General features: G+C 47.2%; 1 protein-coding gene across 1 annotated transcript in view; it reads right to left on the reverse strand.

Annotated features, from left to right (window-relative positions):
- Window positions 1-26,237, reverse strand: part of SERINC5 (serine incorporator 5) — a 98,181-nt gene that overhangs the window by 44,822 nt on the left and 27,122 nt on the right. The window contains exon 2 of the mRNA XM_084801811.1: window positions 5,734-5,901. Within this exon, the coding sequence (XP_084657937.1) occupies window positions 5,734-5,901 (168 nt within the window). The remainder of the gene's footprint in view (window positions 1-5,733; window positions 5,902-26,237) is intronic.

The following is a 26,237-nucleotide window of genomic DNA, read 5'->3' on the forward strand; positions in this document are numbered from 1 at the left end:
TCAGGTTCAAGAGACAAAATCTGTAACTGTGCCGCTATGTAACATCTGGAGCGAAGCGGTGCCATTGCGGTTGGAGGTGATCTAGAAGCCACAGCATGTGTTTGAAACATACATTTTGTAAGAATTTACAGACACTGCTCCTCTTGCTCCATGCAATAGCCTCTAACCATGCCTTCCGGATCTGTTTCCTGACTGCTGACAGAACCTTCAAAAGGAAGATGTTGACTGGTGTTGCCCAGGAAGGCTTCCGGGAGGAGGTGGCATGCATAAGTATTTTAAGAGCTGTATTTTTTTTAATGAGGTAATATCACATGCTAGATTTTATTTTAGATTGAGCGCTTTACCTGTATCTTCATTCTTCATCACCACCGTTCTTGTGTATACAGTAGGTGATGTCATTATTCCACTCAAATGAGGAGGAAGCAATTAGTCACTTAACAGTGTATCCCAGATCTCACAGATACCTAAGAGGTAGAGTTGGGGTTTGAACTGGACAGGATATGTGTGCTTAGCTACTGGGCTGTGTAGCAAAAAAGGCAGAGAAAGCAAGGACAGACAGGGCATGGACCAAGGCATAGGAAAAAGACAGTGGGTCACATGACCAGATCCCACAGGAATTTCCGTTTTAAGGTAAGGTGTTCGGTCCATGGAGAAAGGATGAGCCTTTCTAGATTCCCAAGCAGAGGTGTGATCATTATGGGACAGGGAGAGACTGAGGGAAGTGAGCTCACTGGGGTGACCTGGCACCAGAGATCAGGGGGAGGGGCCAGGGGAGGGAAGGGGGAACCCTGGTGCCTACAGGGCGGTTGTAAATGTTTCATGCCTGCCTCTGAATGTACCTATTTAAAAATGGTTTGGCCAGGCTTCCTGCACAGAGAGTGAGGTCACTCTGGGTGAAACAAATCCTTTTGCCTTCACAGGGGTTCCGCTATCCGGCCACAAAGTCAGCTTGTTTTGTGGTGCTAGAATCAGGCTGACCTCACACTCAGGCGGTGCTTGAGGGTGGGTCCTGAAAGGTCTCCTTGTAGCGCACAGGCTGGCATTCTACTGGTCCTTGCCTGCACTTTGTTGGCCTGTGGGATGCCAGAGGTGACAGTGACAGAGGAAAAAGAACTGCAGGCTTGTGGCCTGGGCAGGGTGTGTCACTGCCCCCCACCCTGCATTCATTCCTGCCTCTCAGCTAGGGCCCTGTCAGGGTCACATGGCCTGTGGTGTGTGGGTTGCGAACAGGGGGCCTCTTTCTGGTTTCAGAATGCTGCCTGTGTATCTCAGTGAGAGGGAACTGCGAAGAGGTGCTAAGGCATCTGTCCTTCTAGCTCTTAAACGTTTTTTTTTTTTTTAATTTAAAAAATTTTAATTTTTAATCTTTACATGGGAGGCAGCATATGTGAATGCAGGTGCCTGCAGAGGCCAGAAGGGGGCACTAGATCCCCTGGAGCTGGAGCTACAGGCGGTTGAGAGATACATGAAGCAGGTGCTGAGAACTATCTTCTGCAAGTACAGTAAGTGCTCTTAACTGCTGAGCCAGATTTCCAGCCCCGTCCGTTCAACCTTCTTCCCCCAAATACACTAAGTTAAACCCTGATGCCAATAGGGACTGGGTGGTAAATATACGCATCAGCACAAAGAGAGTGAGGCATGGACACCTTAAGGCAGCCAAGGCCTTAGTCTCTTCGCTCCAAACCTTCAAGGTATCTTTCCATGTGGAACCTACTGCTTTCTACTTTGTCTTAGGCCTCAGAAGATTTCCCATCTTTTCTTCTGAGTGGCAAACTTCACTTCTCATCTAAACATACCATGTCTCCCACTGTGGGGCCTTAATCGGAAGGCACACTTAATCGTTTACAGTAGTTTACTCTCTAATAAAAAACACACACGCACAACTAGAAATGCATGCCCAACAGGAAGCTCGACGGGCCTATTCTAACTAAAGGATAAACAGGATAAAAACAGACCAAGAGCCTGGGAGGAAGTGGCTGCTGGGCTGGGATGTAGGTCGACAGTGGAAGGATTGCCTAGTACACGCCAGACCCCGGGTTCCATTCCCAGCATGAAGAAAAGGGGAAAGAAAATGGCTGTTTTTAAAGCAGAGTGTTTAAAATGGCCACAGTGCAGCACTGGCCTGGGACAGTTTGCTCAGGAGCTACTCCAGTTGAGGCCATCGTCATCGTGAAAGGATGTGGCACCAACTAGAGGCCTGGCTTCTCTGCCACCTCACTGTGTGCCTGGGGGTAGGGGTAGAGGGGATGAGAGCTGCCCTCAGCACATGCAGCTGTGCCCTAGTGGAGAAAATGTGCCCTGAGCTATGCCCGCGGAACACCAGTGAGCAAGGCTGGTCAGCTTAGGAGCTTAGGAGGAAGGAAGCCCACCTCACTGCAGTGCAAACGGAACGGGTTCACATGACTTGTTAAGTAATAAACATGACATCTGGCCTCCACTTGATGGCATGTTAGTCTCTGCTTTCAAAACCTAGGATAGAAGAATCATGCTGTTTACTGGGCTTCCCTGAGACTTCAACGCACGGCAGCCTAATACAGCTCATCAAGAGGCCTATTATGGGGGAACAGGAAAGGACCACACACACATCTCTGTAGGCATCACACTCCAGGCATCCCTGAGTACACATTGCCCAAGAAATGGGTGGGACTTCCCCTAGCTCCCAGATGAACACATGATCTGTATGGCTAAAATCAACCCAAACGACTTCCTAGTATCTGTGGTATGGTCTAAGCTGCATCATCCTTTCCACAAAGGCCAGATTAAGTGTTTCTGGCAAGCTGAGTCTTGAAATACTGGCAGTCATCCTTATGACTAAGAGATGTGCAGAGTTCCACAAGCAGAGATTGTGTTTTCATCTGAAACAGCTATAAACAAAGCAGAGACCTGAGAGCCACATTCTCCCCAACAGTATCCAACCATGGCTGCCCCACTACTAAGGATAAAGCCACTGGAGCTGGAAAGATGGCCCAGTGGCTAAGTGCAGTGGCTCGGGCTTGCTGCCTGAGCATGAAATTTTTTAAAATTAATTTATTCATATTACATCTCGACTGTTAGCCCTTCCCCTGTTTCCTCCCATTCCTCTCACTTCCCCCCTTCTCCCCTCCCCTATGTCTGTGATTGAGGGAGACCTCCTCCCCCTATATATGCTCTTAGAATATCGAGTCTCTTCTTGGTAACTTGCTATCCTTCCTCTGAGTGCCGCCAGGCCTCCCCATCCAGGGGACGTGGTCAGAAAAGGGGCACCAGAGTTCGTGTAAGAGTCAAATCTCACTCTCCACTCAACGGTGGAGAATATCATGTTCGTCGGCTAGGTCTTGGTAGGGGTTCGAAGTTTACTGCCTATTTCTCCTTGGCTGGTGCCTTAGTTAGAGGAGGCCCCCAGGACCCAGATCTGCCTGTCATTAAGTTCTTCTTGTAGGTTTCCAGGACCCTGTGGGTCCTACTATTTCCCCATTCTTCCATGCTACTCTCACCTAAAGTCTCAATAGGATGTCCTCTCCTCTGACCCACTTTCTTGGTAAGTAAAGTTTTTCATGGGACGTATCCCTTGGACTAGTGTTTTGATATAAGTGAGTATATACTGTTTATCTCTTTTTGCTTCTGGGTGAACTCACTCATTATGATAATTTCTAGGTCAATCCATTTGTCCACAAATTTCGGGAATTCCTTGTTTTTAATAGTTGAGTAGTACTCCATAGTGTAAATGTACCACAGTTTCTTAGTCCATTCTTCTACTGAGGGACACTTAGGCTGTTTCCATGTTCTGGCTATTATGTATAAAGCAGCTATGAACATGGTTGAGCATATGTCCCTGTTGTGTGTTAGGGCATTTTCTGGGTATATTCCAAGAAGTGGGATAGCTGGGTCTTGAGGAAGCCCTATTCCCATTTTTCTGAGAAAACGCCAGATAGCTTTCCAAAGTGGTTGTACTAGTTTGCATTCCCACCAGCAATGAAGGAGTGTTCCTCTCTCTCCACATCCTCGCCAACATGTGGTGTCATTTGAGTTTTTGATCTTAGCCATTCTGATGGGTGTAAGATGGAAACTCAGTGTCGTTTTGATTTGCATTTCTCTGATGACTAACGAGGACGAGCATTTCTTTAAGTGTTTCTCCGCCATTTGATATTCCTCTGTTGAGAATTCTCTGTTAAGTTCCAAGCCCCATTTCGCAATTGGGTTGTTTGGTTTTGTGGTGTTTAATTTCTTGAGTTCTTTATATATTTTGGATATTAAACCTTTGTCAGATGAAGGGTTGGTAAAGATCTTTTCCCAGTCTGTAGGCTGTCACTTTGTTCTACTGACAGTGTCTCCTGCCTTACAGAAGCTTCTCAGTCTCATGAGGTCCCATTTATTAATTGTTGACATTAAGGCCTGGGCTGTTGGTGTACTGTTCAGGAAGTTGTTTCCTGTGCCTATGTGTCCCAGGCTCTTCCCCACTTTTTCCTCTAACTGAATTAATGTCTCTGGTTTTACGTTGAGGTCTTTAATCCACTTGGACTTGAGTTTTGTGCATGGTGACAAATAAGGGTCTAATTGCATTTTTCTACATGCAGACATACAGTTAGACCAGCACCATTTGCTGAGGATGCTATCATTTTTCCATTGAATAGATTTGGCTTCTTTGTCAAAAATCAAATGAGCAAATGTGTGTGGATTCATCTCTGGGTCTTCAATTCGATTCCATTGATCCACCAGCCTATTGCTTTGCCAGTACCATGCTGTTTTAATTACTGTCTAAGCATGAAATTTTGATTTTTGGATCCCAGCACCTGTATAAAAAGCTGAGCATTGCCAGGTGTGGTGGTGGCACACGCCTTTAATCCCAGTACTCAGGGAGGCAGAGGCATGTCGCTGTGAGTTCGAGACCAGTCTGATCTACAAAGTGAGTCCAGGACAGCTAAGGCTATACAGAGAAACTGTCTCAAAACACTGGGGGCGAAGAAAAGCTGAGCATGCCCACACAGGCTTATCACCTCAGCATTGAGGTGATGGATAAGAGCAGCGCTGAGGCTTGCTGACCTCCAATCACCAGCCTAGCTCAAGGTTTCCTGAGAGACCTGGTCTCAAAGGAACAAGGCAGAGAGTGAGGAGACAAGCACCTCCTGTTCTCCTCCGGCCTCCACGAGCACTGAGACACACATGTGCACATGGATCATACAAATACATCACATTCGCAGACACACCTGTACATCATGCCTAGCATTTTTAACCGATCAATTAAAGATCGAGCTGTTGAGTGGCTTGCCTGCTTGGCCTGGAAGCAGTGGACAAGCTTTGAGACAGTTCAGAGACCAAGAGTAGTAGTTAGCATGAGAGATGGCCCCCAGAGCCTCGGACACTTGGACACTTGGCCCCAGTTGATTGGCCGTGTTGTTTGGGGAGGTTTAGGTGGTGTGGCCTTGTGGGGGAAGTACACTAGCGGGGGAAGAGAGGCAGGCTAGTTAAAATGCCTTGCCTACTTCGACTGTTCTCTCTGCTTTGTGCTATGGTTCAAGGTATGAGCTTTGAACCCCCCACTGCCCTGCCTACCACGTGCTGTCATGCCAACCCACCAGGATGGACTCTTAACCCTCTGGGACCATATGCAGAATCAACTCTTCCTTCTATAGGTTGCCTTGGTTATAGTGTTTTATCACAGCATCAGACAAATAACAAACCTCAAATCGCAGTGGTGTTGAACCCAGTCCTCTGAATCGAGTCGCTCATACAACTTACCAAAATGCACAAACTTACATGCTCTTTCACCTGCTTCGTCACCGAAGGTGACATCATCACACAGCAGAGGCCGATGACCAGGAGGAAGTAGAGCAGATACATGAAGCGGGTGGTGCGAGACTGTCGGACCTTAGGGAAGCAGCCACAGCAGAGGGAACAGCCAGCTGATCCGCAACAGCAGGCCAACTAGGAAAGACACAAACATGCTCTCAGGGTGATACTGTGACTTAGCAAGAAACATGGACCCGCTCTTCAGGTCACGGAACAGGAGCCTCTGAAACCACAGGAATGTCAAGGGTGGGTGAGGAGCACCGTGTTACTCCTAAGCCCCCTTCAAACCAGACCCGAGTCTACAACTAAAGCTTGACTTCTGGTGAGCCCCTCATCCCAGTCATTGTAGGATGGGGTCTGTCAGGAAAAGAGCCAGCCACATGAGATTGAGGACTGGGAATTTTAGCTCCCCACTCTCTCCTCTCAGGGAGAGAACAGGTGATTGAGTTAAATGGCCAATGGCTGATGACTGAATCAGTTATGAGACCCAGTGGCATCTCTACAAAACCCCTCAGCAGTGGGATCCAGAACTTCAGTGTCAGTAGACATATCCAGGTACACTGACAAGATGTTTCCCATCACTGTGTAAGCAGATACAGGGCCAGCCCCCTCTGGGGCTCCTTAGCCTGTACATTTGGCTGTGTGTTTGTAACCTTTGTGATGAGCTGGGAAATATAAGTACATAAGCACTTTCCCTAACTTCTGTGAGCAATTTCAGAAAATTACTGAACCCTAGGTGGAAACGGTAGGAACTCAGGTTTATAACCAAGCAGATAGGCTATGGGAGGTTCAGAGGTAACTGTACCGAATCTGGGTAGTGTCAGATTTGAACTAAGTTACAGGAGACCCAGTTGGCATCATGTACAGACGCACACTTGCCCCAGCTTTCAGCTGCTGGACCTTCCAGGGTACAGATGACTGTTGTTTTGGTCATCGTGACCAACCACAGGACACGAGAAGAGTCTGGTGCGTGGCAGAGCTTTCGCTAGGGCTAGTCAGATACTGTCTCAAAGGATGAGCGCTAATAGCTTGGGAGGCGGCCAGGAGTAAACAGGAAAGGGACTTCCTCCGAAGTACGGTCATTATACTTACAAGAAAACAAAGGTTTCTGGGTTTGGCTGAGAGCAAAAGCAGTAGCTCAGAACTAGAAAAGGGACTACAGGAGAGAGGAAGAACATGAAAAACAAGAAGCTGGGCCCAACAACACAAATGTCAAGATCCAGAGTCTACACACGAACTGTGCCACCTAGGAGCATGCTGGGAGGGGGAAGGCGGTGCTTGAGGAAGGGAGCCTGCACCGGAAACTCCAAAGACAGGTACCTCTTACACACGCGATGTTTCTCGGGACAATCCTTCTAGGCTAATGAGTGGGCCCCAGGATCAGAGGGCACAGAACTCCTGCTGGACCACTAAGAGTATGCAAGGCTTTCACTTGGGAAAACGGGTCACTGTCCCATGACCACGTGTGCTGCACATGCGTGCGGAAGCCAGAGAGGTCTACAGCGGCTGCTGCTCCTGAGTCTCACCCCCATTTCAGTTTTTAAGACAGAGTCTCCTGCTAAACATGGACCTCATCAATTCACCTAGAAGAGCTGAGGTGTCCTCCTGTCCCTGCCTCCACGGTGCTGGAACTAGAGGTGGGCTGCCACACCCAGTTTTTATGTCGGTCCTAGAAATCAAATCAGTTCCTTATGCTCATACAGCATGAACTTTACCAGTTCAACATTCTCTCTGTCCCCACCCCACCCCCCTTTATTTGGAAAAACTAGGTCTTTGATAAAACACAAGGCAGCAGGGTAGTGGCTAGCAGCTCAGGCTGGAAGCCTTTGTGGACTGGGAGTTAGACTCTGCCACCTAGAGATAAAGACATTTACGCTCTTAAGACTCTGTCCCCTCAGGGAATGGAGAGATGGCTCAGAGGTTAAGAGCACTGCTTGCTCTTTGAAAGGTCCTGAGTTCAATTCCCAGCAACCACAAGGTGGCTCACGACTATCTATAGTGAGATCTGGTGCCCTCTTCTGGCCTGCAGGTGTACATGCAGACAGAACTGTATACACGATAAATAAATAAATAAATAAATAATAAAAAAGACTCAGTGTCCTCACTAACGAATAACAATGGTAACAGGACTTAAGCTGCATGCCCCTTATACACTGCTGGGGTGGTTTAGAACCCACCTGGCAGCAGGGCTTCTACAAAAGCACATACCATAAAGTGCAAATTATATGAAAGCGAACCTAAGCCCTAACAGTTCAATTTCTTGCAAATTATCAGGAAGTTTGGGACTTTGCAAAGCTTTAAAACAAGTACCAGTTACAAGACCACATTGTAATCACCATGTACAAGGCGACTAAATGACAGGTATGGAGTTAACGCTGCAAGTTATAATGCTGTCGTAGATCTCAGAAGTCTGGTCACCTCACAAGCTACCTCACTCACTTCACGAAAGTGCCAGGGTCGGAGCCTCTGTCCTGCACTGTAACAGCGCTTCAGAGTCTTGCTAACATCTTCTCTGCGTCTTGTAGTCCGCTTTCCAAGCCATCTTACTGAAAATGCTAAGTGAGGCCATCACTTTATAAAGAAGCAATTCTCCTTGCTAAGCTAGCAGCTCACACTGTGCGCTACATGTGGTTTATCAGCTACAGCTGCCATTTTCTTTACAACTCACTATCCTGTGGCTTGGGTTTTGTTTTGGCCTCAAGCTCCTCCCAGGCGCTGGGACTGTAGCATGCACCACCAGCACCACCACCACTGTAAGCGCTCGGCTTGAGCCCGAGGCTGTACACACATCAGGCAAAGCATCCTACCAGCTGAGCTACATGCCCAGGCCACTTGGTCCTGTGGCCAATCCCTGATTTTACTTCTTTCTATACATGAGGATAGATCTTCCTCTCTTTCTATTCTCTCTTCTCCACCCCCCCCAAAACAGGTTGGTTCTCCAGGCTCTCCCTCCTCTTTCCCAGCTTTCCTTCAAGCTATGTTGTCGCATGTCACAGATAACCAGATCTGCTGCATTCCAAGTTCAGATGTGACAAAATCCTTAGCCTGTTTGAAAAAAAAACTACCTTAGGAGCAGTTTGCTATAGTTTGAACCTTAAGCACTGCCCAAGTGACCATGTAGTAAAAGACTGGCCCAGCACCAGTGGTTTTCAACATTCCTAATGCTGTAACCTTTAATACAGTTCTTCATGCTGTGGTGACCCCCAACAATAAAATTACTTTTGTTGCTACTTCATAACTATAATTTTGCTATTGCTATGAATCATACACAGCTGCTTTTCCTGATGGCCTCAGGCGACCTGTGTAAGAGGGTCACTTGACCCTCAAAGGGCTTGTGACCCAAAGGTGAAGAACCTCTGACTAAGAGCAGGGTTTAAGCAAGATCAGGTCACAGAAGGGGACTGGGGGGGGGGGGGCCCTGGCTCTCTCTGTTTGCTATATGCTCCCCTAGTGACACGCTGCTTGTCACAGGCCCGAAGCAACAGGGACACCCAACCACACTCTAAAACTGAGGTCACTAAGCCCCTCCCCTTTATAGGTTGATCATCTCTGTATTTTAGAACTAGTTGGAATGCTTCATGTTAATGATGGGACTACCATAGCAGGATCAGTGGTTAAGCTTATTATCTCCACAAAAGGGAAAAACGAATACACACAGACCTTTAAATTTGTCTAAACAGTGACAGAAAGAATGTGATTATGGAAAGCACTTAAATGGAGCAAGTGGTTTAATCTTACTCTCTCATTAAAGCCACATGCCAACGTGTACACTGTATTTGTCAAACTTTAGTCTTACTTATAGTGCTATAGTGGTAGAGAATTCGCCTAGCATGTGCAATACCATGGGTCTAAACACAGTACTGCCAAAAACCAGACATATGTACATTTATATGTATGCACATATTGTATAAAAATCCTAAAAAAGATTGCAATTCAACAATTCTATATTCAATTCTGCCATACCAAGAGTCACCCTTCAAAGCAAACTATACCAATAAACAAGGAAGGCACACATTACCTTAAGCTAAATTCTAACAAATGCTCCAGGTGGAAACTGAAAACAGTGTCTGTAAAAGGAACACTAGCATTCCAGGAAACTCTTATCCCACCTGTGCTGACTGGCCACATTTGGGGGAGCACATAACGTAGAATAAAATAACTTTCATCCAGCCTCTGCCTCCAGAGTTTTATTACCCGGGCATATCACTCATCCTGTTCTTCACCTCAGACAACTCCAGACTGTCACAAGCCTGAAGACAAACGCCACTGGCTCATTCCTGGCTCATCGGGGCATAAGCAAGGCGAAACAAGTCAGGCTTGTGGCACCAAGGCTGAGCTGTAAGATGATCTATGGGGGGGGGGGGGGGGAGGGAAGATACAGACTCATGTGATGTTAACAAACGTGCTGGAAGGATGCTGGCCAAGAGGGGGTGGTGATGATGGGAAAATGCTGATCCTGGGAGGATGCTGCTGATCATCCTGGAAGAGGAGGAGGAGGATCACCATGGGAGGATGCTGAGCATCACTGAGGAAGATGCACCTCTGTGGTGATGAAGAACATATAAAACACTTCTGTTTTCTAATCAAGTTTGCTGTGAGCTTAAAATTACTCTTTTTAAAAGCCTTTTTGTCTAAAATAAAAATAAAAGATGAACAAAGCAGTGCTGTTCATCCTTGCCTCAGTAAACGGATGCCGGGTGAGTAATGTACGATGAAGTCATGTGAGTGGCAAACGCCTCAAACAAAAGCACAAGCAACCCCAGTCCCCGGGGCCACCATCACAAACCCCATGCTAAACTCTGAATTTCCTGCCAGCATCATATCACAGAGGACTAAGGCCTATAATTTTCACTTCACTCCTTTTATTTTTTCAGATTATCATTACATCATTTTGCCCTTCCCTTCCGTCCCTCCAAACCTTCCCACATGCTCCTCCTTACTCCTTCAAGTTCATGGCCTCTGTTTTCATTATTGTTGCTGCACGTGTATACGTGTATACACATCTATTCCTGAATACACACACAACCTGCTCAGTCTGTATGATGGTACTAGCGTGTGCATTTTCAGGGCTGATCGTTTGATGTGCTCTTCCCTCGGGAAGACTGTTTCTCCTGCTCTGGGCACCCCTTAGCACCTGTAGCTTCTGTGTAGGGCTGAGGTCTCATGGGCTCTCCTTCTTATACTTTTTAAACTCTTCAGAGGCCAATGCTTACATTTCTTCCAAGTTCATCCGGGCAGACACACACCTACAAGTATTCAGAGACTCAGTTACAAACACTGGGAGAGGCCCTACGATCCATCTCCACAAGGCCTAGTGTTAAAGTAACTATGGGCCATCTACACATGGGACACTGGTGTGCAGTGAGGGGTTGGTACTACTGCGCAGGTGCCTCCTTCACAATTCCCGTGTTGAAGCAACTACCCTCCCATGCGCGCCCGAAACTGTGCTTTTTTATTCGGCCTTTAGAACAGGGTCACTGATAACCCTGAGCCAGGAGCTTGTGTCCTTTCAGGAGGAAGATGAGAATACAAAGGCACCACAGGACTGCCATGTGAGGCGACTCTAGGGGCCACTCATGACAAGACCACCTGCCAAAGCCCTTGTTCTGGAGCTCTCAGCCTCTAGAGAGGAGAAACTGAATGTCTGTTTAAGCCACGTGGCTGGTGATCTTAAGTGTGGCAGCCCCGACGAGCACAGGTGCACGTGCTGGCACAGACTAACTTTGCACAGAGGTACACAGAGCCTCGTGGGAAGATCTGAGACTATTAACAGTAACTACAAGGGGATGGACCTAGATATGGGGAGGGAAGAGAAACATCTCTACTTCTGAACACTCGCGCTGTGTGTGTGTGTTAAAGTTAACACTTTGTGTGTGTATTGCTTTTGCTTTGGGGACAGGATCTTATTCACTGTGTATAGGAGACAGGTCTTGTGCTCCTGATTCTTCCTCCAGGCTCTGGGATCACAGGCAAGTGGCACCATACTTGGCAGGTAGTCAGATTTCTTTCTTTTCTTTTCTTTTTTTTTTTTAATAATGCTTTTAAAGATTTATTTATGTATACAGTGTTTTTGCCTGAATGTACATCTGCAGGCCAGAAGAGGGCACTCATTACAGATCTCATTACAGATGGTTGTGGGCCTCCATGTGGTTACTGGGAATTGAACTCAGGACCTTTGGAAGAGCAGGCAGTGCTCTTAACCTGTGAGCCATCTCTCCAGCCTTGTCAGATTTCTTTTTAAAGAGTAATACATGTACCCTGGGAAGGAAGCGGGAAGGAAAATCTAAGTAGTTTAGAAAAGTGATAAGATTTAAAGATGTGCCAGACGTGATGGCGCATGCCTTTAATCCCAGCACTTAAGAGGCAGAGGGAGGTGATTACTGTGAGTTTGAGGCCAGTCCGGTCTACAAAGTGAGTCCAGGACAGTCAAGGCTACACAGAAAAACCCTGTCTTGAAAAAAAAACAAAAACAAAAACAAAAAACAAAATTGAAGATGTTTCTATAAACAAATTTAAAAGCAAAGTATGGACTCACACCATTCTCTTCCCTCTGAAGAACCTTTCTCTCTCTCAATCAAAACACAAGGGAGAATCTTTCGCTCCTAGAGTCCTTCTCACTGGCCCACCTCACGTCTGATGAGTGCACAACACAGGCCTCCGTAAGTCAGAGGCACTTTGTCCTCGCCTGGGAAAGGGGTCAAATGAGAAGATAGGCAGGGGCTCTCACTGCTTTTTTTCCCTTTTATTTGAGGAGAATCCAAAACGCATACCACAAAAAGTGAATACCAGTCCCAGTTCTCCCTCCCTGGCCTTGCCACCAGCCCTGGGAAATCATCTTCCCAAGGACTAATGGAGGAGGCCTATGAGGAAACGTGCCAGGAAGCTAGGGCTGGGAGTGGCTTCGGGACTTCATTAAGTCAACACAGAATATCCTCATTACCTGGAAGTCCATGGCGGCAGTACAAACTGACAACAGCAAAACAACAAGAAGCCTGCAAGTGTCACCCAGGAAGCACAAACATACAGAGGTACCTAACACATACACGAGATCTTCTCTCTTCTCTTCAAATCTTTCACAGTTCCCAAGCTCTAACTGCCGGGTCCGAAGCTCACAGCAGGCAGCTGGGAAACAGGACTGGAGTGGGTGAGGGCAATCGGGGGTGGTGAGGATTCCTGAGTGTAAAGCTTAACTCAGGAGTTCAGATCCAGACGGGCTTGCAACCATGATCACACAAAATTTAAATATTGGGTCCTTTTCTCACGAACTCATGGAATGAAATTCACGAGCAACCGAAAGGTTGGGCTTTAAAACTTTTTATTACACAGAGAAAGAGGAGGAAGAATGAATGACCAAAGCTCCACTGTAGAACACAGAGCTCTGGAATACAAGCAAAAGGGACTTGACAGGGGACAGGCAGCGAGGTTGTTCTCTTTGCTCCTGTAATGAGATGGTGTGTGCTGGACTGTTTGTTGATGGGCTCGTGGTCTGACTGGGCAGAGGCCGGGGCCATTTTTACTAAGTCTGGTTAATTGTCTGCACATGGTGAAGTTGAGGCAATAGAGGCCCACAGGCTCCACACACCTCGACTCCTCCTAGCAGGGAGATGACCATGCGTGCTCACACCTTTGCTCCTCAGAGAAGCGGTCGTGCTTTGATGCCCTCTTCTCTGCATCTCTGACTTGTTGCTGGCTGTTGACCTTGCTGTCTACTGGCCATTAGCCCTAGCTACTCTCTGACTTTGTGAGGTCTGCCAGCTGCTAGTTAGACTATACAGCCTTTGTTCCTAAATTCACATAACCAGCTACTACTTTACCAACAGCCTTTTCCGTTAACTGTCTGTGGATAGTTAATTCATGTCATAGTTTACCAAGATGTAGCTGAAGCTACCACATGTTTAACTAACTCCTCGTCTAAGGTTCATCTGAGGTGCTCACCTTTTTGGAATATGCAGAATAGAGTAGGAAAAGAATGGAATTGTTTTTTTAAACTGTCCTTGCTTATAATTTAGTCTATTATAACTACCAAAAAAAGAAGCATGAGAAAACAACAGCGCGTTGTGTTTTTTCCCGGGAGACTCCCGTCAACGCTGGCTCCGAGCCTGGTCTTTCTTCTTATCCGCTTGGTTATCTCATACCCAGCTGCAAGCTCTTTCATTTCTCATTCCTGGATCTCAGCATTTCAACTCTCACACTCCTTTTAATACTAACCTTTGGTTTTCTGTTTGTCTGTGTTTTGTTTACCATATTAGCCCAGATCTGAAACCCAGAAGGCCAGTGTTCTTAAGTGGGCAGTCCTGAAATTCTAGACTGTTCAATCAGGACTTTGCAGCTGGTTTTCCCCCACCCTCGGTTCAAAAACAGCTTCCAACTGAGCTTATACAGGGCTCATCCCACTGCAAGGACAGGGAGAGAGAGGGAGCCCAGGTGGCAGCGGGGTGCCGGGTAGTGCATGCCCAGCACTGCTCTTGACAAACGCCTTTGGAATCCTGAAATGAGATTAAAGAAGCAGTCCTTCTGCTGAGATAGTGGCCGGGGACAGAGAACAGTCACCTTGTGTTCCACACTGTAGGGAGGACTGCACTTGCACACTATTGATGGTTCTGGGTTGGCTTCCCAGGCCAGGATCACCTGGAGAGCTGCAAAGCGGATGCCAGCACACACCACCAGAGAGCCAGAGAGATTAGGGAGAAGTGTGAATGGCAGGCACCATGAATCTCAGGATGTGGTGGTCACGTGACCCAAGAGGGCATGATTAAGCTCTAAGATAATCAATAGTCTTGGCAGAGCTTGTGAGCTAAAGAGGAGATGGTACGGTGGCTTCATTAGGGTGTTAACCTTCTCAGACTGCCAGTCATCTGACTAAAGCACAGTTTACAGATGTATTATCCGTTTCTGCTCACTGATAAGTACACAACCCACCCAGGCTCGGGTCTAACAGTCGCAACTGTAGCTGGCCCTCCAGTCACAGCTGTGGCTCGCCTCAGAATGATTGCCAAAGCAAACGCAACACAAATCCGCACAAAGGAAACTGACTGCTTTACCAGCTTTCAGTGGATTTCTGCCATACACACAAAGCCTATGTAATCTATACTATTAGCTAACACCTACCAATATCTTACCCTCTGCTGCTCCTGCTGTCATCCTGTGTAAGAGCCGAGACTGGGGCTCAGGGAAGTGATCTAACTTAGGGTGACGGAGCTGGTGAGGGAATGGGCAGGATTTCATCCATAAGAATTAACAGGACAGATCACATTGGCCACACTTTAGCTTCCTCTAGAAGGGACACTGGCTGAGTAGAAAAAGATAAGCAAGGGAAGAAGCAATTCTCCTCCCCTGCTCTACAGAGTAAGGGGCCAACAAGTCACATCCCTTCTCTGCCCCGTCTTCTCAGGCATATGTGGCTTCTACGACTTTACCTGCAGGGGACCTGGAAGTCTTCTCCAAGCCTTCCACCAAGCAGATTAGTTAATTCCCCAGGCACCAAACCCTCTATACATCATCAAACCCGGCCCTGTACTAAAATCCCAGTTCCCGCCCAGCTCAACAGAAATAACCAGGCCATTCACGCACTCAGCCAGGATTTACTGTATGCATGTGTACTAAGAGCAGCATTTGCTCCTGAAAATGGAGCAGTGAACCCAGAACTTCATTTCCACCAGTGAGCACAGAAAGAAAGATATGTGTAAGAGCGACATGTTAAAGAAGAGATGTACATGGTGGCTCCTGTCTAGAGTTGGACGGCTGAGACATGAGAACTGCACTGAGTTTTAAGCCAATCTTGGCTACAGAGCTCGAACCTGTGATAGATAGATAGATAGATAGATGTCATACATACATACATACATACATACATACATACATACATACATAGATACATACATAGATAGATGATAGATAGATAGATTGAATGAATGAAAGAAAAAATAAGGGAAAAGGGGAGAGGGAAGGGAATTTGAATGTTCAATGAATAGCATATTGAGAGCTGATGGCTTATGTTTCGGTACACTAACATTTAGAACACACCCACTGATTATTCCAGTTATACAGGAAGACTTGGTAAGGCCACAGAAAGCAGCTAACAACACAAGAGCACAGAGTATTGCAGCACTTGAGATCAAATCAAGACACAGAACAACAGTAACACACACAACCCAGAAGATGTATTAATGTGTCGGCGACAGCACTGAAGAGCCACAGGGTTAGGAGTGATTGTACTGCTCTGTATTCTTTGCACTCTGTAACAAGTGCCTATCTTATAATTAGAAAGCCACAGCCTCAAGTTTCTGTTTGGGAAGAAAACAAACAGCATTCCTGCTCCATCTTGTAAGTGGTGCACTCAAACATTTGCTAAATGAATCAGCAAGCTAATAAAAGAACTCTACCTCACCCAGGAGATTAATGGAAGACCATGAGGTAACTGAGGCACATAAAAAAGGGTCTACTTTACCCTTTAAAATGGTGAAGATGGTAAAAGATGGAAAAAAACAAAGCAGTTACGACTGGGGATGTGGCCCCATTGTTGAATATTTACCTAGTAGGTTTAAGATCATGACTGATTCCTTAGCAAAAATAACAAATAAATTTGTTACCCTGCTAATATTTTCTGTGTATAAATAGGGTAAGTAAACCTCTACTTGGTAGGAGCTAAAACAATTATAAATTAAATGAAAATATCAAATAGCTACCTAAAAGGTCAGGCCGGCAAAGAGAGCTCTGTGAAGCACAGAGCCTCGAAAGGATACTTTCTCTGCTCCCTGACTTCCTCCCCCACAGCCCACCATGGTTCAAGACCGCCCTCGGGCTACCAGGCTCCTCAGTGGTTCCCATGCCAGACAGCAGGGCACTGGGGACCACCAGAGTGAAGTTCCATTCAATACCCTAGAACGCTCTGGTTTCTGCAGAAAGTACAGTCAAAGATCAATTCGGTGCCCTTGCCACCAGGTCAAGCCTGAGAAAGCCATGGCCGGGCTGTGAACACATGAAGCCAGCACCTGTGATAGAGTTACATTGGGGCCCTGGACAGAGCTGTTCTTTTGGAAGCTTTTTTCTCACGAGGTTAGGGTTACTTTCCACAGGAAAGAATGTTTATGGATTTTTTTCTGCTCTCAGACAGCAGATGGAGTCTTTCAATCATTCCATCACACCACCATCTCTGTTTCTATATCTTACCAAAAACACCACACAAAACAGTGGTGGTTCCTCCCCTGTGATTTCACCCAAGTCTAAAAGCCCTGAGTAGAAAAGTCCAGGAACATGTAATTCATAAGTCTGAAGTAAGCTGTACTCCAGTGTATTGTTAGAGTAGTTTGATTTTATTCTAATTTAGTACTGTTAATCTTTTACTGTGCCTAACATAAATTAAAACAAAATTTACATAGAGAAAAGCATAAGGTATATGCAAAACTGGTACTACTTACTTATCCATGGTTGCAGGTGTCTGCTATGGGTTTTGACCATATGCCCCATGGATAAGTGGGATGGCTGTACATTCCAGTCAGTTGGTAAAGGGATCTGACAAGGCTTAAGGTTAAAGGTGAGTGAATTCTACATTTCTCTGAGTTCAATAGAAAGCAGGCAGGCCTGACAGGCAGAGCATTGTGAATAAGCTTCCTTATTGATGCTGAGGTTGCGGGGGGAGTGGCGCGGGGTCACTGTTGTAGAAGATGGCCTGTGCTCTGTGGCACGTTCAGCAGGGTCCCTAGCCTTCTTCTGGGCCTCCGCAGCTAGAGGTAGTAGCATCCCTTCCTCTCCCACCGAACTCATACAATCCTCAGGACCACCAGACCCCTGGGCTGAAAGCCACTGATTTAGAGGCAAGAGCAAGAGCAACATGTTCACACGCTATAGTCTGAACCCTGAAGAATATCCCACCAACATGGGGAATGTGGCTCTGTGGACATAAAAACACAGGATCCAACTAAAGCTGTCGTTATTCCTTTATTATAAGTGAGGAGAGGGTAAGGAAGCAAGAACATCATGTACCCATTAAGGAAAAAAATGCCTCTGGGCACAGTGGAGTATATCCTAGCACTCAGGGGAGGAGGCAAAGGCAGAGGCAGGCGGATCTCTGTGAGTTCAAAGCCAGCCTGGTTGAAGGAAAAGAAAGAAAGAAGGAGAGAGAAAGAAAGAAGGAAGGGAGAGAGAGAGAGAGAGAGAGAGAGAGAGAGAGAGAGAGAGAGAGAGAGATCTACAGTAGAACAGAAAGCAGGGGCAGGGGCTGGGCTCAAGTTGCCTGGAAATGAATCCATGGAATTCAAAACGGAAAAATCTGAAGAAATGGGAAAAGCACTCGTTGAGTTTAAATCACTACTGCAAATTAGTTTTAAACACTCTCCTCAAAGGCGGAAAGAGAATCCGCTTATCTTACTTTATAAACAACAGCTTATCAACTGGCAGTTACTGAAACTCTAAACCCCAAATCTGCCTCCTGTGTCATGGGCACTATGCTGTGATGGAGAGATCTGGGGTGCCCTTTCCAAGAACCACTGAGTGCCAGCTCAGTTCCCAAAGCCTGCCAGGCCACAGAGTGCTCGCCAGGCTAGAGACACGGTCACAGAGCCAAGGAGATGGAGAAGTATGCTCTGGCCTGGGAACCTCGATGAGGTCATTTTGGTGCTCTCAGAGGCGGGAGGGGCTCAGGCTCGGAAGCGCCAGTGTGATGGATTCACAGGGAACACACTTCTTCTCAAGCAAGGTTTGCTGCCCAGGCGTGGTGTATGGACTTGGATGCAGTATAACCCTAAAGTCAAGACACCAGTCACATAACCAATGGTTACCTAGTAACCAACTCTGCCCCGGCATCTGACAATAGTCTCTGCTCTGCCCTTGGCAAGTTCACATTCTAGTAGATAAATGTCACGTAAGCTTAGCATCCTGGAAATTCAACCCAACCGGGGGCATGTCCGACAATGTAGGTGTAACGCCTTGGGTGTGATCCAGTCCTCCTGTTTTCTTGAAATGAGACTGGGCGTCCAGAAAGGCTGGGAGATTTAGCTCAAGGGTAAATTTACCAATGAACACCAGATATCAGTGGACAAATAAAAACTCCTCGAACGTGAACAATTCCGCATTCTGGAGAGGGCTCGGCCAGTAACTTGGCCTCTGGGTTCCACACCTCAGCAGTGCAATGAACTACTGGACGGTCAAAATTGCTATGCGAAGTCGCGGGCAAACAGCTGAAGCAGCGTTCTGCTCATCCTAGCCAACGGGCACTGAGGCTCTGGGGCATTTGAAAGGTTTTCATTACAACCAACGAAAACCAAAAGAGAGAGAACAAACGCCCTAAGCCCAGGCTGGCCACAAAAGCAGGAGGCTTCTCACAGCTATGGCTGTGTCCAGATCAGGGCCTAGCCTTGAGGAACCTCCCTCCCTAGCCTACCTATCCTCTGTGTGGGACCAACTACCGGTCACACCCCCTGGCCACACCACAGGAAGGCTGGTAGGCAAGTGCAGTCTGTTTTTGAAGCTGATCTCACGAAGTCTGGGCCTTGAGCTCGGTATGTTGTAAGGGCTGACCTCAAACTTGTGCTCTTCCCGCCTCCCCTCCACTACGCTGGTGGGGACTGACCTCGGTGCTTCATGCTTGCAAGGGTCCTTTCCAAGTATGTCTCACAGTGAGAGCTCTGCCCACACTTTACCTACTTCAGACTGCTCAAGGCGGTCAGGATGCCATATGATATCCCTTTTTAGGATTCACAAAATGCCCAATAAACAGGCAAGTTTTTTTTCATGTAAATAAATATGTAAATAAGAAAATGAGGTGTCAGGCAACCAGTGTCTGGACAGCACCAGGGGCAGCAGCAGGGGTGAGAAGACAGAGGAAAGGCCCACACCAACCTCACAGGCTACACTCGCCCCTCAGGGACTGCGCTCTGGGTGCAGGGCTGTGGGGATAGGAGAGCGCTTACTGGGCAGTCTTCCTTTGGAGCCAGAGCTGCAGCTGCACTAGCTCCCTACAGCTGAGAAAGAACTCACGGTTAACCTTCCCATCCATCAATCCTCAAAGCGTCAGGAATCCTCATCCTGGCTCCTCCCCTTTCATCACAGAAACCCACCTCCTCCCACTTACAAGTGAAATGCAGGAATCGGTATGGACTTGTCCCCAAAGCAAGTACCACACACGCACTGTCTTTTCCAAATGCAGCTCTGTTCAGCCACCTGCATACACTGTCCCAGCACCTTTCACCCATCTGAACCAGGTCCTCTTTCCAAGGCTAGCTGGAGCCCAACTCTAAATAGCTGGTATTGGGGTGCTGACCATCAGGGTACACTGCCACCATTGACCAGCTCGTAGGACAACCACCGCACATATACTACCCCCCTGCATGACCAACTTGCGAAGTAGCCTACTGACATTCTTCAAATAGACCTGCAAAAGAACCCAGGGCCCAGGGGAGATGCCTGGAGTCCTGGATTCCGTTCCCAGAAACAGTAGGGGTCTGGGATGGGGGAATTAAATAAAAGAGCAACTTCTACCAAACACCAGAAAAGAAAATAGCCTTCACCAGGGCCTCCCACCATGCTCCAACATTATCTTAGGCGTCGAGCTATCTTGGGATCTAAAGAGAGGTTTCCCTGGATCATTTCCATGAAACAGATCATTACTTGCATTGGAAGTAGTGCTCCCTCTAATTTTAACAGGCAGAACTCTTTAATCGGCCCTCGATTGTGAGGGTCAGCTCCCCAGCATCAAAGTCAAATATGTAGATCTCAAAGCCAGGAGGAAACACATATTGTAGAGCTGTCAACTGGGCTGGGAGGCACACAGGCCCAAGGGAGAGGCAGTTCAGGAAATGAATCTTAATTATTGTTATTTGCAAAGTCAAACCCAGCATTTCTCCAGTCATCTGAGGGAACTACTGTGGACTGAACACGAAGGGCTGTTTTTGAAGACTCTACACCTGTTTCATTCCTCTTTCCTTCTTGAAGGAAAACCCAAAGTGTTGGTTTTCAGGGAGGCAGTCAGGTTGAGTCCAAGATGGCCGAGCCACAATGCCTCTGAAGAGGGAACTGCTACCCTCCATGGAGGAGGAAGATCAGGCAGCCTAGACCTGAGCTCCCAGACAGGAAGCCAGTGGGGTGAAGGCGACAGAATAGGAAATTACTGACAAAACACTGAGTTCCTGATTTGGTGGTGACAGGAGGGGGTTAGGCAGGCAGGGGGAGCACGTTGGCCTGCTGGAGTGAGCAGGGTAAAGCCTGGGTGACAGTGAGGGTACATGCCTGGCACAGTTGGGAAGGGCTGGAGATCCTGAGCAGCCTTGGTGAGGAACAGAGAAGTGAAGTAGAGGGCAGCCACCCACTGGGGCTGGGGCTCCTGGACCAGCACCATGGGCACCCCTGGGGGTTCCCAGGCTCCATCCTAAGCTGCAGAATCCTACCTGGAACCTGTACTGTGACATGTTCCCACAGTGGACAACAGATATTAGCCCAACAGCCGGTGCAGATTTAAATTCAATCTGTGATTAAATTACAGCCTGTCACATGCCTGACAGCCAGCCAATGTCCCCAGATATTTATTCAAAGGGCCCCTTCAGTGATGGTGAACACAGCAAGCAAGTCTCCAGAGAGACCAAACACATCTTCGGGATATCTGGATAATCAGAACAGACTAGGATGCAGTCTTAAGAAGTCATAATACAGAAATATACTAAGAAGCACATCTTTGGGAAAGATAAAACACCATTCAGGGCTGGAAGGTGTCATGTGACCCTTGTTTCTCTGCCATATTCTAGTTTTCCAGGTTCTCAACATTAAGCTTGAATTTTATAAGTTTTATTTCCTGGGGCTTGGGTGTTTTTTTCTTGGGGTACTGAACCCTGAGTTTTACCAAGCTAAGGAAGCATTCTACCACTGAGCTACATCCCTAGTCTGCCTGCATGTATTTTTCAATTAGATGAACATGCAAAATTTTAGTGAAGAATCAAAGAATAGAACATTAAAGTCAATTGAGTTTGTTACATTCCACAAAGACTTGTTTTATTTATAAAATAAATTCTATTAGCATAAACTAAAGAATAACTTTAGCAAAGTCAATAATTACTGGAAGAAAATGCTGTAAAGTGAGTTTCAATACTAGCTTTGATAAAGATAGTCAACTCTTCACTCTCTGTGCAGCTGTAAACAGACACTGCTTTGCCATGGGGAACCTCCTGCTGTGCTGTCCCCCGAGGAAGAAAGAATCACACCAACTGGCCAGTTGGCAGCTGTCTCAAGGTGACTTCTCAGCAGGAAGTGAAGCTTTGCTGTACTTCCCGTAAGCATGATCAAGTTTGGTGTCTGCAAAAACACTTGAGAATCTGTAGTACTCATGTCCAGCGAGAGCAAAGTGGAGGCAGGCTGGACCCAATCCCAGAAGCACGCCTTCCTATCCATAACCGGGATCGCTCACACCCAACTCCTGAGAACACTTAAGAGTCACATGCCACCCCAAGAGGACTATGGCTGATATGCAATTGACTGTCTCCTAATTTACAAGAACAGATTTTCTATATTTCCAATGCACAAGTATCTGAGGTCTCGCTGACCGGGGTTGGGGGGGGAGGTGGGGGGGCAGAGACTCCCCCATCCAGGGCTAGTTAATGGCTAGAAATAGCAAGCTTTTCCCTGACAGCACAACTTCAAACCAAAGCAAAAGCCTCTCCTCCCTCTGCTCTTACACTCCAAGAAGGAATCGCCCTCTATCATTTACCCCAGGCTCTGAGCCAGACTAACCAACAAGAGGCCCCTGAAATTACCCACCTCACCCCTACCATGCACGCTGGCCTGGGCCACTCTCAAGGAAGCCACAAAGGACCAAGTCCAGCCTAGCTCTGTGGCCTCCCAGGTAGCTGGGCAATGGGCCTTGTTCCCTGCCTCTCTGCATCTGCAACAAGTATTTTTGCAATGTAGTTATCCTCTGTGCTGCATGAACAGAAACAGACCTTACGTTTCAACACGCACCCACACACCGGGTAGGGGGGGAGGGCAGAGACATGGACACAGAGAGAGACACGCGCACAGACACACACAAATGACTTAACTTTATTTCTTAATCCCATAAATTTTCCTTAAACCTTTACCACCTGCTCCCAATTATATATGGGCAGATGGTAAGCAGCAGGAACACAGCACAGATACTAATGGGAAATTGGGAATTCTATGGTATTTAGCTTGCTTTTTTTGTGACCAAAAAACGCTTGGGATTTGGGGAAACAAATAATCATATTGTTCTAGTCATATGTGACTCTTACCTCTAACTCTCTCACTGGACACAGTGCAGGCAATGCTTTCCAAAGACTAAGACCCTGAGAGAAATACTCGGGGAGAGTCGATGCTCTTGTGAAATAAAACTAAAATGCATCTGTATGTAGCAAATGCCTGAACTGAAAGGAGGTACAGCTAGCTGGCAACATGGCCAGAAATAAGTAATAATCACAACCACAGAAACTGCCTGCCCAGCACCTACTATATATGACAGTGGCCTGCATTCTAGATCATTCGTCCGGTTTCAAGCCTCCCCCCCCCCCCATGAAAGGGCTTTCACTTAATCTTAATCTTAACAGGAACTCTATACTGAGTCACAATCACCACTTTTCAAAAACCTGAGTCACTGAAAGGTCAACTATTACAAAAGCCACATTAGGAATGACCAAAATCCTGATCTCTGACCCCAAAGTCCATCTGGTTTCGGAAGTCAGTTTTCCATACTAGATCCCTGGGATATCTAGAACATACTGTTTTGACTCTCTTCCACTTGCCCCATAAAGAACCATAAAGTCAAGGAGATCTTACAGGCAGTGCATGCATATGAGGCTGGTGGAGCCTGCTGGATGCTCCCATCCTTCTGCTGCCCTTGGGTGGACGCTAGCCTTCCTCAGCTGCCCTCCATCGACGCTAGCCTTCCTCAGCTGCCCTGGTGGACGCTAGCCTTCCTCAGCTGCCCTCCATGGACGCTAGCCTTCCTCAGCTGCCCTTGGGTGGATGCTAGCCTTCCTCAGCTGCCCTCCATGGACGCTAGCCTTCCTCAGCTGCCCTTGGGTGGACGCTAGCCTTCCTCAGCTGCCCTCCATGGACGCTAGCCTTCCTCAGCTGCCCTTGGGTGGATGCTAGCCTTCCTCCGCTGCCCTCCATGGACGCTAACCTTCCTCAGCTGCCCTCAAGACCAGTGCAGAAGCTTGCTCTGCAGACACAGCACTGCCATACTGTTCAGAAAAGCATTCTTAAAATGTCCTTAAACAATGGGAATTGCATTGTGTCGGATAGGGTCCTCAGTTCTTGGCACAGATTCCTTTAATCCTTCCAACTGTTCTACATTGGATCTTGAATGTCCCTCAGGGCGTGTGTAACTCACCAGACTATGGGTTAGAAAGAGGAAGCAGAACCTTTCAGCGGTGGGGGTCTAGTGGAAAGAATGTTATGGGATGTGGTGCTTTTGAAGGGGACTTTGGGGCCCCCAGCATCTTTCATGTGTTTCTTTACTGTGTGGCCACATGAGAGGAGCCTTCTCCTTATTGTGTATGCATAATACGTAATACATAATCCTCCACGATGCATCATGTCACTGTGAACCCAGAGCAAGTGAACAAGTGATGTGGACTGACCCTCTGTATCCAGGACAAAAGAAACCCTCCCTCTTTTTAAGTTACCTCAGGTATTGCTATAGCTAGGAAACCGACTAACACAGCCCATAATGCCAATACTCTCTCAAGTATTTCTCTTTTTGTTTTTGTTTTTGTTTGTTTACCTTTCAAGACAGGGTTTCTCTGTGTAGTGTTGGCTGTCCTGGACTCACTTTGTAGACCAGGCTGGCCTCGAACTCACAGCAATCCACGTGCCTCTGCCTTCGCCTCCCTAGTGCTGGGATTACAGGCATGCACCACCATGTCCGACAAGTATTTCTCACTAATGAGAAAATATTCCCTTAAAATGTTTGCATGGATATCTTCTACTTTTAAAATCATAACAAAAATCAGGATATATATCAGGCGTGGTGGCGCACGTCTGCAATCCCAGCACCTGGGAGGCAAAGGCAGACAGATCTCTGTGAGTTCAAGGCCAGCCTGGTCTAGAAAGTAAGTTCAGGACAGTCAAGTCTACACAGAGAAACCTGTCTCAAAAAAAGAAAAAAGAAAAAATTTAGAATATATGGTTTTTAAAAAGTCATGGAAATACAAAATAAGCAGAAGATCAGGGGAGCAATGTCAAGTCTGTTCATGCATAAACAGACAGACAGACAGACAGACACCCTGGGGGACAGTAGCTCTCCTGAAGCCCAAGAGATGAGCTCAACTCCCCACTCTCTGCCCTGCACAGCGGTGGAGCCTCCTGGAGCACGGAGCAGCCACCAAGAGCTGCCCACATGTGCCAGTAGTTACTTCACACGTCACTGACCGCACAAAAGCAACCTAAGAAAGGAAGGGTTTCTATGCTTCACAGATGCAGAGTCCAGTACGCCACAGAATCAGAAAGCAGAGAACGTACACTCAGCTCGCAGTGAGCGGTGACGTCACTCAGTGCAGGGTTTTCCTATTGCTCTGGTACTGATCTGTGCTCTTGACAAGGAAGCTTCAGAGCATCTCAGCCAAGGCGTCCAGATCCCGGAGTGGTGACACTCGCTTGGGGAGACTTGCCTGGTGGCCCGCTCTCTTTCCACTGCTTAAGGAAACCCCAGGGGTGGGAAAACAAAGGTGCACTTCCTCTGAGGGACAAGAGGCTCTCAGGGAAACTGCAGCAGCTTCATTACTGAAACTTGGCATCTGGGGCCCCCCAAAAAAGAAAAACAAACTATTCCTTTTTGCCTTTCGGCCTGCCAATTTATTATCTTTTTCCAGGGGGAAGGGGCAGTTTTTGAGACACTCAGAAGAAATAGCAAACATCAACAAAGGCAGCTGCTCATTTATGCAGCATTTCCTGCCAAGTCCTGTGACGGATGCTACGATGCGTGGGCAGTTTCTCCCAGCTGGTGAGGCAGTCACTGTCATTACGTAAATCCACTGTGATTTGGACTCTTAGAAACAAGATGCCCACAGCCACAGCTCTGCAGAGGCGAGGACAGGACCAAACCGAGGAGCAATACCAAAGCCAACCTAAGAAACTGTCCTACCAAAATTGCCCAAGTGGAAATTACAAGAACACCAGTTTCCCCCTTATGTGTACACGTGTGCGTCTGTGTGTGGGAAGATATTATTCCTCAGGTAGCACCCACCTTTTTTTGAGACAAGATGTCACAATGGCCTGGAACTAGCCAAGTGGTCCAGTCGGGCATCTACCTGCCTGGCCAGCACTGGGTTTTAAGATTGAGCCATCATGCCTGGCTTTTTTATATGGGTTCTGCCTAGGGCTGGAATTGGGTCTCATGCTTACAAAGCAAATACTTTATTGACTGGCCTCTTCTCTCCAGGCCTTGGCCCACACTTTAACAAAAGAAATCAATAATTATTTTTTAAAATCCAATCAAAATATATTTCCAATAAAGTTCCTAGAGCCTAAAC

This window comes from Acomys minous (assembly GCF_964271855.1).
Source record: "Acomys minous genome assembly, chromosome: 11".
Classification (NCBI taxonomy): Eukaryota; Metazoa; Chordata; class Mammalia; order Rodentia; family Muridae; genus Acomys; species Acomys minous.